The sequence below is a fragment of the Gavia stellata genome, chromosome 4, assembly GCF_030936135.1.
Source record: "Gavia stellata isolate bGavSte3 chromosome 4, bGavSte3.hap2, whole genome shotgun sequence".
Classification (NCBI taxonomy): domain Eukaryota; kingdom Metazoa; phylum Chordata; class Aves; order Gaviiformes; family Gaviidae; genus Gavia; species Gavia stellata.
Window position 1 is genome coordinate 68,282,866 of NC_082597.1, and position 12,445 is coordinate 68,295,310.

The following is a 12,445-nucleotide window of genomic DNA, read 5'->3' on the forward strand; positions in this document are numbered from 1 at the left end:
AAAAGCATTCCAGCACGCTGCCAGTCTTCTGCTTGCCTGGGCTGGGTGATGGGAAGCCCTCTCTGCTCAGGCAGGCCTTGCGTGCTGCTATACCTGACCTGGCAGCTCTCTGAGACGATGATGTTGAAGTTAGGATCTGGTAATGAAATTCCCCTCACTGCTGCTTTCCCAGCTGAACTGTTTCTTTTTTTTCTCTCTTTACATTCAGTCATCAATGCTAATTGCTTTGCCTCCTACTCTGTGAAGCAATGAGTCACAGGATTTGGGATCTGCACATGGGATGCATAATTCTTTACCTTTTCATGAACCCAGCTGACCAGTAGTGGCTGAAAGCCCTTAGCTGGTGGTTTTGCATTGGCTAGAACCAGTTTTGCTGCCTCTACAGGGAAGCCTTTTTCAAGAGGAAGAGCAGGATAATAGAGACTTCCCAGAAACACTCACCCCTGTTTGCTGTCGGTCTCAGCAGAGGCCGAGGACCAAGATAAGCAGCAAACTCAGTGTCGCTCCAGACCTGCCATCCCCCAGACAAAGTGGAGGACGAGTCTTTACCTGCTTAACCAAACAGATCCCAGACTGTGCTCAGCTTTGCTGATTTAAATTCTGGTAAATGCGTAACTGGCATTTTCCACCCTACTCTTTCTATGCAGCTTTCCTTCAGCTGCAAAAAAGCCACTGTCATTTGCAGGTACTGGTTGATGCTGGCCCGTAGCCTTACCCACCAGCCTTTGTGGGCAAGATCATTCACACCCTCTGCAGAAAGAAGCACCACCTGTGACTTAAACAGAAATTTAGTTCTGTAAAGTCAAATATAGAGTACAAATGAAATCTGCCCATACCTGGTTTTTTTAAGTGTCAGACACTCCCAGTAGCTCCTAAAGACCAGTATGTGGACATTTTCATGACATTTCTTTCTCAGTGGTGGCAAGAGTATGCAAAATCAAAAATCCATATTGAACTCTGATTCTGCCGTACAATGAAAAAATCATTTAATAATCAGAAAAGCATGTCATTATATAAATAGGCTTACACCAGGCTATTAAAATACCAATTTTTTAGCATGACTATAGAGTTACAAAATTTAGGATCAAAAATTTTTACTCTTTCAAAAAAAATCTGAAAAATCATTAATTCAAAGACTTTTTTTTAAGGAAACAAATTGTTCTAGTACAAGAGAATTCCCAGCATTGTCAGTATAAAAATGATACATTTAAAAGCATTTATGTTAGTGATAAGACCTTAAATTATAATGGTGATTTTTTAATAAAGTAATACACTATGCACCTGTCATTTCTCATTGTGGCAATAAGCCTAGAGTGTCTCCTTATGTATAAAGTTTCTTCATTTTCTACTAAATATTGTCAGGCTATTCTGACATCATTCCTGATAGGTCCCTGGCAATGACATCAGACCGTAATATCTATTTTCTGTCATTGTTAATTTTCCAATGTTGGAAATAGCTGATTGTTCTCTTAACTGTGTCGCATTTAATTTTATTTTTAAACAACTAGGAAAACATTGAACTGGTTTTAGCTACGTTGACATACACACACTTTTCTACCCTCCCATGAGAACTACTTTTTTTTTTTAGTTTGAGAAATCCATACCAACATTTGGGAGGTAAACTATTAGATAGCATTGCTTTAAGTATAGCAACTTATGCTTGAGACAAAAAAGCTGGACTTTTCTTGTTTATTTAGCCTATAAAGTAAATTGTTCAGTCTTCTCTACGAAATGAGCCAATATTGAGTATGTGAAGCAGGCAACTAAAACAAGTGATGAAGCAGCACAAGAAAGCACAAGAACTGTGCTTTGAAATTGTGTACCTGCTGCTGTTCCTGCCGCTTTCTCTAGCAAAGTTTGCTCTAGCTTTGAAAGGCAATGTTTTCACCCCGTCAGAACTGCAAAAGCATTGTGGTAAGGGGCTGGTATACCATGGCACATACACAGTTTTGAAAGTTTAATCCAGTTCTCTGGATTCATCGATGGGCTTCTGCTGAGATCAGTGAAAACGTAGAGGAGGAGAACTTTCTCCGCCAGCCACGCTGCTCAGATCCTGCAGTGAAGACAAGAAACGCCAGTAGGGTCACAGCAGGCTCCTCCATGCTGCACGGGCAGAGAGAAGCAGTCACGGCATACCTGGTCACTCGGCATCACGGCCACCCCTACGGGTGTGGGGTGCTGCTCTTCAGCGCTCACACCCTTCTGGATCCCAAGCCAGCAGGGTTTTTATAGAGGCTTTTGGCCTTTGCATCCTACCTCATCATATCATGCATCTATCGAGCTTTCTTGCTGGCCATTGCCCCAGTATATTGTGTTTAAACTATGTTTACATGTTGCAGGTCATGTAAGCAAGAGGTGACCTAAGCACTTGACCTAAAGTGCTTTTGACCTAAGAACATGTCATTCCCTCGTTGACCTGACATGGGAACCCAAGAATTTGGTTGAACTCTTATTCACAAGACTCTCTCAAGAGAGTTAGATTCTTAAAACAGCCCCTGCCAAACCACACTGGCTGTTGTGAAGAGCTCTTTCACCCCTGCCTCGCCAGCACCTTCCTTTTCTTCTGCTCAGATAATGCTACCATCTTTGGATACCTTCCAGAACGCACCTAGTTTTCTTTCCAAATGTAGCTCCCACCCACAAGCCACAATGAGGTCTGCAGCCTTCTGAAAACCACTTGCTGCTGATAAATCCCAGCAGTTGGGATGTTTGGTGTTCTTGCTTTAAACACCTAGCAAGGAGAAATCCTCCTCCACTGAGGGAATTTGTTCAATGGCCCCAGAAGCTCATGGGACAACAACATGCCTCTGGAAAGGCTTTGTTAATTTGTGCAGCTTTCCCTTCTCCTTCTCCACCTTGCAATGATGTTTTCTGAGACTGAGAGCCCTTCCAGGGACTGGCAGTGATGGGAACTCACCCTTTTCTTACCTGACTCCATTGCCCCATGACTTAATAAGGTCGAAAATTCCTGGTAGGGTAGAGGCCAGTCTTCTGCACCCCAAAGGCTGTGATGAAGATGTTGAGGATGACTGTGATGAAGATGAGACCTGTGGCGGTGTTGTTGAGTATATTTAGGCGGGGTTGTTTTGCAACATCATTCAGGTTCAAACGAGCTGTGCGATACAATGCAAAAAGAAAGGGAGATTTGTAGCTTGACTCCAAGTCACCCAGCCCCTGCCAGCCTTCCCTGCCTGGCAAATGTCCATGGTGCCCCCGGGCACTGTGGCCACAGGGCTGAGGAAAAAGTCCTGGGAACTTTACAGGGGCCACAGCTTGCCCTAGGTTGACATAGGAGGATGGAGCAGAGGAAAAACATTTTTTTTACATCATTTCTTTGTTTTCCCATGGAGGTGCCATGGCCCTCCAACAGGCCAACCCTAAATAGCCAAATTACTGCTGCACACTAGCCAGGCATGTGCCATGTGAGCCCCAACTGCATGGCCATGGGACATGGCAAGGGAAGGTTGGGTGACATGGGGGACAAAGGTCAGCAACGTTGTACTTGGGTTGGGAGGCCAGGTCCTCCTTGACACCCAAATCTCACATACGTGCTGACACAGCTATCAACCCCCTCCTCACCCCCAGACCAGGAGGTATCTGGGTTCATGAATGGGATCAGCCCTGGCTGATTGGCATTGATCAGTTCAGATGCAGGAATGCACCGGTTACTGGGGCTGTCTGGCCAATAAGCCATGCGAACGGCAGCTTTGTGGCTCCCTGTCCTCAGTTGTGGTCCCCTGTCCCCCTTCTCCTCACAGCTGGCTCTGGCCACCGTGGCTGCCACCAGGAAAGGCTGTGCCATGTGAGGCAGGGGAAGGAGCACGTCACAGGATTTCCTGTAGCCTCTGATCCCGTGTCCCACATAAAAAACCACGTAGGATACACAGGAAAAGGCAGCATTCTGCAGACTTTTAATACTGGGCATGTGTTGGAGGCTGCACTGTAGCAACTCCTGTATCAGATGGAACACTGGGCAAGCCTGTCTGAAATGCTGGTGTTAACATACTGTCTGTATGGCATTAGGAGAACTGTGGCATTGGTTAAATGTGAGGTTAATATAGGGAATACCTCTGCCTAAATTGTTCTGTTAGGCCCCAGCTTGAGTGAGGCGAAAGATACAGCTAAAATGTTGTATCTGCAGGAGCTGCATGAAGGGGCATGTTACAGGATGGGCAAACAAGAGGCCCCAAACCCAGTTCTCTCCCTACGACAGGGATTCAGCAGCAGGGAAGTGAAGGAAGAGTAGTGCTCAGAGCTGTTGTGCAAGAGAAAAAATACCCACTCCCCACTTTTTGAAAAGCAGTAACACGGACCTCCCCACCTCCCATGTCAAGCTGTCTCTTCAACCCTCCTGCAGCCCTGCTTGGAGCCAGGGGAAACAGTTCAGGGGAAGAGGCTTCTCCCTCCCACCCCCATGCTGGCCCAGCCATGGGGTGTCCTACTGCAGTAGCACCCTGCGAGGGTGCACACGCCTCGGCAGCTGCCTTACCAGTGATGATGAGGAGAATCCCGATCATCACCTGGAAGAAGAGGGAGATGCTGATGAGCACAATGAGGGTGGTGTAGTACTGGAAGGAAGCTCCCTGCTCCAGCACCGCTTTGAGCTGTGTGACATTCGCCATGAACAGTGCCACATCCAGCATGCTCTCCGCCACGCTCTTCTTCGTCGCGTAGTGGTTGATGTTTATCGGCCTGTTAATCCGGAGCTGAGGATTCACTCCCTGGGGAGACAGGAGAAACTGCATGAACTGGTACGATTGCTAAGCCAACAGACCCATCCATGTCGAATGAACTGCTGCCTCCCCATGGGGTTTATCTAGAAAGCCTGGGAAAGAGACAAAGTTGCGTGTTTTAAACATGTTCAGAGCACCCAGTTTCCCCTCACAGTCACCTCATGATATTAATAGGCACAAGATATTTGCAGTGATCAAGAGCTCAGCAAGGTTAGAAAAATACTCGGTATTTTTGTGGAAAACAAGCTTGTCCAGAGTTACGATAATGTGGATTACCTAGAGCCTGGGATTTTGCAAGGAATATTAAATTCTCTTCCTTCAGGGCACAGACAAGCTTCAAACTTACAGGGGATTAGAGAGGGATCTTCTCTTTGGGTCGGGTGTTCAAAGGACTGTCAGTGGTTGGGCTTTCTATCTCCTCTGAACACTTTTTGCTGGCTACTACTGTCTTAGACAAGATGATAGAACAGATGGGACAATCCACATTTTTGTTTCTGAAACCAGGGGCACTATTTCATCAAAACAACAGGCACTGAAACACACTGAGACAAGGGGTGGCATCCGTCACACCTAACTTTAACTAATCATTTAGGCACATTTTTTGTCAGTGGAAAAAAACAGGTATTTACAACGGGTAAATCACCTGGTTACCCTTAACCTAATTACAAGCTGTGGGTCATTTGGCTGCTTTTAGCCATCCACCTTTTCTCTCTTGTTAAGTGAGTTCCCCTGTTAGCTGTCTTGATCCAAATGATGGAAAAAAAAAAAAAAAGATAGAAAAGATAGTTTCAATTCATCCATAGTGTCATCAGCTGGTAATAAACCATCAGCAAAGGCAACAATTACAAAAGATTTGGATAAATCTGCAGCAAGGTATGACCTTCTTTCTTAAAAAGAAAGAAAACCAACACTTCCACATAGCAGACAGGCTTCAGTTCTGGGTAATCAGCCTCCTGTCAGCTGTAGTGAAGACCGGCAACCTTGCCCTCAGTGCTGTCTGATGGATAACCCTTTAAACCTGGAGATAAGGGCTAGGGATCGGTCCGAGGTGACCTCTTTTGCTCAGAGCAGTGGAAGAGATTTTTCTGGGTGCATAGTGGAAGTAGGACTGTGCCTGGCTCAAATGGTAAGTCCTGTTTTCGTCCTTTTGTACCAGCTAAAGTACAAAATGTAATCTTTCTTCCATGTTCTGGGCGTGATACTAGAGAAGGGTTATGGCTAGTGCTTCATGCTGCTGTCTCTGGTCTCTTTGTGCATCCCTGGGTAAGACTGGCTTTCTCTGTGCCAGGGTGGGAGTGTGAGCAAAGCCAGGGATTCTGGGAGAGTGCTGCATGTGGTTGTGTGTCTGATAGTGACATCAGGGCTGGATTTCAGAATGGGGTTGTGGCCCGTGCCAGCAATCACCCTCACATGAGAAAGATGTATAGTAAAAAGCAGGCAGGAAGGACTGTGTCCAATTAGAACTATTGGTGAACTGTGATCCCTAAGAAGGGGCTGGCTTGGGGTAGGAAGGTGCTTTTGGCAATATATTTCTTTTTTTATCGCTTAAAGCATGTAATCCTTGTGGTTTCTAACAGTAAAGTTACTGTGGTTAAGAGGCTCCTTTGCAAAGCCTGTATTTCTTGCTGTGGAAGGCAGAATTTAAAAGATACTGGAAGGAGATAAAAGTAGAAGTCTAGAGAGCTGGTAAGGACTCTAAGGCAGCGTGTAGGGGTTCAGGACTCCTTAAATATTACTGTCTGGGGCAGAATAGAGGTATCTCACATCTCAGGGGAAAAAGGAGGCCAGCAAAAGGTCTGATCTTGGGAACCTGTTTTAAAAACCTACATTTAGGTACTGCCCCCTCTCAGCTGGCTTAAAAGCACATGATCCTGTTGTAACAGAGTGGTACCCATACCAAGTGGTGCAAGGTTTGAGATTTGACCCCTTTAATGTGTTTTCTTCCTTATTCCTGGAGACTCAGCCCTCCTCCCTGCAGCGTCACAAGGCTGGGCATTGATAGTTTATTTCTGTGTAATGATGAGTTAAGGGTGCGAGAACAAGGACCCTGTACAAAAAAGACAAAGCTTTTCTTAGATAAGTGACTGGTACAAGGAGGCTGAGACATCTGTTCCCAGTCGCTTATGTGGAGACAAATAAGCCACTCAGGAGCTATTGTTGAATGAAATCACATCCTCCTTTTGAGCTGACCCCAAGCTCCTTTACCTGGAGTGGGAAATGGGGTAGAGTTGCAAGGTACTGAGCTCTGTGTCCCAGATGATGAGGCAAAGAAAACAGACAGCTTTCATGTGGGCTTTTCTTGTGTGAATGAGCACAATGGCATGTTCCCCTGTCTGGGACAAGATACCACAGGCAAGGACGGCCACAACTCTCCGATGCGGAGTCACTGGATCTGGGAAACTCTTCCAATGACTAATGAAAAACTGTGATTCCTGTTTGAAAGTTCTGTCAGTCAAGGATTAGTAGAGCTGCTATGTACCGCTATGTCCTCCAGGGCTCAGTTTTGGGGCTGGTCTTGTTTAATATATTTGTTGATGATCTAGATGAGGGGATTGAGTGCTCCGTCAGTAAGTTTGCAGACGACTCCCAAGTTGGGTGGGAGTGTTGATCTGCTCGAGGGTAGGATGCTCTGCAGAGGGATCTGAACAGGCTGGATTGATGGGCCGAGGCCAATTGGATGAGGTTCAACAAGGCCAAGTGCCGGGTCCTGCACTTGGGTCACAACAACCCCATGCAACACTACAGGCTTGGGGACGAGTGGCTGGAAAGCTGCCCTGCATAAAAGGACTTGGGGGTGTTGGTTGACAGCCGGCTGAATGTGAGACAGCAGTGTGCCCAGGTGGCCAAGAAGGCCAACGGCATCCTGGCCTGTATCAGCAATAGTGTGGCCAGCAGGAGTAGGGAGGTGATCGTGCCCCTGTACTCGGCCCTGATGAGGCCGCACCTCGAATCCTGTGTTCAGTTTTGGGCCCCTCACTACAAGAAGGACATTGAGGTGCTGGAGCATGTCCAGAGAAGGGCGACAAAGCTGATGAGGGGTCTGGAGCACAAGTCTTATGAGGAGCGGCTGAGGGAACTGGGGTTGTTCAGTCTGGAGAAGAGGAGGCTGAGGGGAGGCCTCATCGCTCTCTACAACTACCTGAAAGGGCATTGCAGAGAGGTGGGTGTTGGTCTCTTCTCCCAAGTGACAAGTGATAAGACAAGAGGAAATGGCCTCAAGTTGTGCCAGGGGAGGTTCAGGCTGGATATTAGGACAAATTTCTTTACTGGGAGAGTGGTGAGACACTGGAATAAGCTGCCCAGGGAAGTGGTGGAGTCACCATCACTGGAGGTGTTCAAGGAATGTGTGGACGAGGCATTGTGGGACATGGTTTAGTGGGCATGGTGGTGTTGGGTTGATGGTTGGACTTGATGATCTTACAGGTCTTTTCCAACCTTAGTGATTCTGTGATGCGTGAGCCACTGTGATGTGGGAGCCACTATATTTTCCATATTGCCTCAAAGAGAGGAAACCTGCACCTGGCAGTCAGACACCAAGTTCATCTTGCAAGTGTTATTGCAGAGCCAGCATGTCTGCTGGAAAACAGCACCTACCAGTACACAGTACTTTCCCTGCATGGGGTTGTATCATTATGGACTAGTTTTTAAGGGTAGGGAAATTAGGACTTGAAAAAGTAGAGCCCAGTTGCCCACCAGCACTGGCTGAACTGGTGCTGGAGCTCGGCTCCCGTGTCCCATTTCTGCATGTTTTGGCTTTCCATATGAGACAACCTCTTTCCCTGTGAAGACTCTGCTGGCTTCAATCTGACATCAGGCAAATCCCCGTTCTGCTTCCTTTGTGTAAATGTGGCACAGCCGTACAGATCGCTACAGGAGGTGAGTGAGGTACTCATCTACGGTTTTTAAGTCGGATGCTTTATTCTTACTCAAAGCACACACACACACGAATATTTAACTCTCACTTCTATTGTTATTTTTAAGTTTTGTAGGAATTCTTATAGAAGGAAGGATGAATATCGCCACAAGTGTGGGGTTTTTTTTTTTTCTTTTTGAACTTGATCTCCGGCTTTGCTGTAGGGAGCTGGTGGTCCCAGGGCCTGTGAGACCTGGCTCTGGCACCAGAGGGCATGCTGAGCTCCACAGCTCACTGAAGCTACCTGAAAAATTTCTACTGAAATTAGTTTTCAAGGGAAATTCTTTGCTTTTTATTACACATTTATTTTTACAAGAAATAGCTGCCGCCTTCTGAAAACTTTTGGAGGAGGTTCATCTAAATATTTCTTTCCAGAGCTTGCAGATTTCAGGCCAAGGGGAGCACAGCGCTTTCTTAAATCTACTTGGACAATTTCTACAAAACCTCCAGTTTCTCTTGTCGTATTTTTCAGGGCAGAAAAAAAAATTACAGAGCATATCTAATTGCAACTCTGTGTGGGTTTTGTGACCCTATCCCCAGGGGAGAACATCCTGAAAGAGACAGTGGGACAGCATGAGGCTCACAAATATGAGAATGAAAATCCTTTTCATGGGAGCACTCTGGCAGAGGGGGATGTCTGAGGAGAGACTATACTATTGGCCATTAGTTCCAAGGGAAATGCTGGAGCATTCCAAAGAAAACAGAGACATGAATGCAGGCAGTGCATTCAGAGGGGTAGGTGCATTGACGCCTGCCATGAGGATCCTGGCCGATAAACAGCCAGACACACGCAGGCGAGCACACGCAGGGACGCACACACACAGCATCAGGCAGCAGGGGAAATCCAGGGTATTTTTCCACAGTATTTGCCAGTTGGCAGCTTTATAACTTTGTAAATATCAGTTGATGAACGTTAAAGCACACAGAGTCGTCATCTTGCAAGGTAGGAGAGGAGCACAGTTCCCTTTCTACAGGCTGAGTGTGGAGATTAAAGGCCCTGCTCTCAATCAATACTTCTACTTTTAAGTGCACAGTTATTAGCTACTCTACTTTTCCAGAGGAGCTCACTCCCTGCAGCTCCTGACCACTTCACTTGGCATGAAGAGAGCCAGTTTTAATATTTTTGGCCTGCATACCATGCCTAGGCACAGACTGTGTCAGTGGCAGCACTGGAAACAGCAGCGATTACCAGACATCTGCCGATCGGACTTCCCTCGCAGAGCTGTACGTGTCAGCCTGCAGGCAAGGAAGCAGGTTTGTGCACAGCCACACGTGTGCAAGAGAAGAGACATGCAGGAAACACTTTGGTCAATACCAGCTATATTGTGAACTCCACGAAGCAAAGGCGGTTTTTCTCCAATTTGGCACAATAGCAAGCATCTTGGCTGTGTTCCACCAACAGAAGTAATAGTAAGCCTCATCATGGATGCTGCAGGCAAAAGGAAAACTGAGTGTTCAGGGCCAGTCCCCCTCTTCAGCCTCTGTGGAGGCTGTTGACTAGGCCAGTTGTTGTGCTTAGGGTTTTTTCCTTTTAATATAGCTGTCTGTTCTGCTCGCTAGGGGTCCTGTTTAGAGCCAAATGGTTGTGTGGCCTTCAGTTTATATTGGATAAATCCCAGAAAATAAATCACAGATGCTTTCCTGGTATCTCAGGCTCTCCCATATATGGGAGTGGTCCTGATGGAGATCTTTCTTTGAGGTGTTTCTCCATTTCTGTGACAGGTCACTGCTCAGTGTAACAGATGGTTTACTAACACCAACTGTTTGGATGAGAGCTCTCCAACCAAAAAGTAACTTCCAGGAGCTGAGAGCCAGTGCCACTTCAGAAGTGGAAGCCTAGGCAAACGGCAGGCACAGATCCCGTGTGCTTGCTAAACGTTGTTCGTATTCTCTAGCCTCACCAAACTCCCACTTTCCATTTGCTTTATCCACCTGCTGTGTCTCATCTCAGACCCACAGCAAACTTGGTGAGTTCTCTTGGGCAGAGATGTTACCATGGTGCAGCACTTATGACCTTCACCCTTGAGCTAAGGGGTGCTAAAGTAGGACACTACTATCGCTAAAGGGGTGATAATGCAGTTGGGTGAGACTGCCAGCAGAGTGTCTCCAATTCACCCAGTTGAAGGGCTGGCCACATATTCCTGCTACAACTTCCCAAAATGAGGTCGGGCAGGAGACTAACAGCAAAACCCAACACCACGTAGAGCTGAAGGGTTGGAAGTGGGTGGGGAAGCCAGGCAGTCCCCCGGCTGTGGCTGGTAGGGGGAGCAGAGGAGAGGAGCAGGGGTGAGTCATGAGGTAGCAGAACCCCATGGGAGTGGGGGTGCCTCTCCTCGCCCTTGCCCTCCGGCTGACACAGCAGTTGGTTCTGCTTCCCGGCTGGCTGCGGCACTCGCAGCCTGCAGAGACCTGCTTGTCGCGTCAAGCATGCATACTCTGCTCTCCATTTCTCCCTTTCCATGCTTCTTGTCTCTTACTCATCCTGCAGACCCTCTCTGCCCCATCTCCATCTTCTGTTCAGCTCCTCCTCTCTTCTTTCATCCTCATTTTCTGTTTTCTCCTTCTCCATTCTTTTCTTAGCCTGTGCCTTTCATGTTGCCTTTCTTTCACACTTGTTCCTGCTATCGAGCTCTTCTCTTCCTCCACGCACCCCCTCCCTTGGGTTGCTGTCTTTTTTTTTTTTCTCCCTACCCTTTTCCCCCTTTGGCAGTCTGTGCTGCTGTATGGCGAGTTTCTTGAATCCATTCACTCTCAGACACCACTCACAGCTTCCTATGTTACAGGGCAACATAAATTATGTATCATCACTCAAATAACTGTCTTACCAAATCTATACTGAACTACCACATTAAGTGTATTTATGATACTGAATTGAAGGGATCCAGGAATTGACTGGCAGGCTGCAGGGCTGAGCTGGAATAGAAGATAATTTTTCTTTTCCAGGTAGCTGGGATGAGGATAAAGCAGGAAGGGCAGTGACACTGGTGGAGGAGCCTCCATCCATAGCTCAGAAACAGTTAGTGGGTTTGGGGGCTCGAGAACTGCTTGGCACCAGCAATTACAATGTGCTGATGCATGATCTCTGATTGTTGAACAGAAGCAATTGGGTGTGTCGGGGGGGGGGGTGGGGGGGCAGCTCTTTGAATGTATGGAATTGGGAGTGCACTCAAAAGGATTAGTGGGAACAATTATTTCCAAAGCCAGGATATAGAAGCTGGAGCCTATTCAAGTCACTAGTGTTTAGCACCCAGAGCAGTTTTATCCCAGTGGTTTGGGGTTGGTTTGTTTGTTTTTTTTTTTTTGGGGGGGGGGGGGGAAGGGGGGAAGCAAGGGAAGACTAAAAACAGCTTTGCAAGAAAAAAGATTAAAAGTAGGTTAGCAGAGAAAATGAGTTTATAAAAAATGGAAGAGCAGCCGGGAGGCACAACAGTAACTACCGCATTGTGCTTACAAAGCTAAACATGTTAAGATGAATAAATCCCCAAGCTGGATGGCTTATGGCCCAAAATATTAAGAAAAGCTGGGCCTGATTGCAGGCTGCTGCCAGATCCAAAGAGCAAATGTGTTCATATAAATCATTTTAATACAAAATATTCCTAAAGCAAGGTCCTAAATTTGAACTTCTTCCAAGTCTAAGGGTGCTAGCATCCAATGCTGAGGGGTCAGGTTGATTTCTAAAACTGAGGGAATGTAGTAACAGCTGTACTGGATCAGACCAAAGGGCCAACTCCCCTCTGACTGTGGTTTGTAGCAGATGTGTAGGGTATGGAAAAAAAAAATAAATCTTAGAACGAGACAA

At 46.8% G+C, this 12,445-nt stretch overlaps 1 protein-coding gene across 1 annotated transcript in view; it reads right to left on the reverse strand.

Moving 5' to 3' along the window:
• Positions 1-1,948: 1,948 nt before the first annotated feature.
• Positions 1,949-12,445, reverse strand: part of NINJ2 (ninjurin 2) — a 74,739-nt gene continuing 64,242 nt past the window's right edge. Inside the window, exons 2-4 of the mRNA XM_059816715.1 lie at positions 4,490-4,760; positions 2,929-3,113; positions 1,949-2,053 (exon numbers count right to left, since the gene is read on the reverse strand). Coding sequence (XP_059672698.1) covers positions 2,950-3,113; positions 4,490-4,760 — 435 coding nt within the window. The 3' untranslated portion in view covers positions 1,949-2,053; positions 2,929-2,949. The remainder of the gene's footprint in view (positions 2,054-2,928; positions 3,114-4,489; positions 4,761-12,445) is intronic.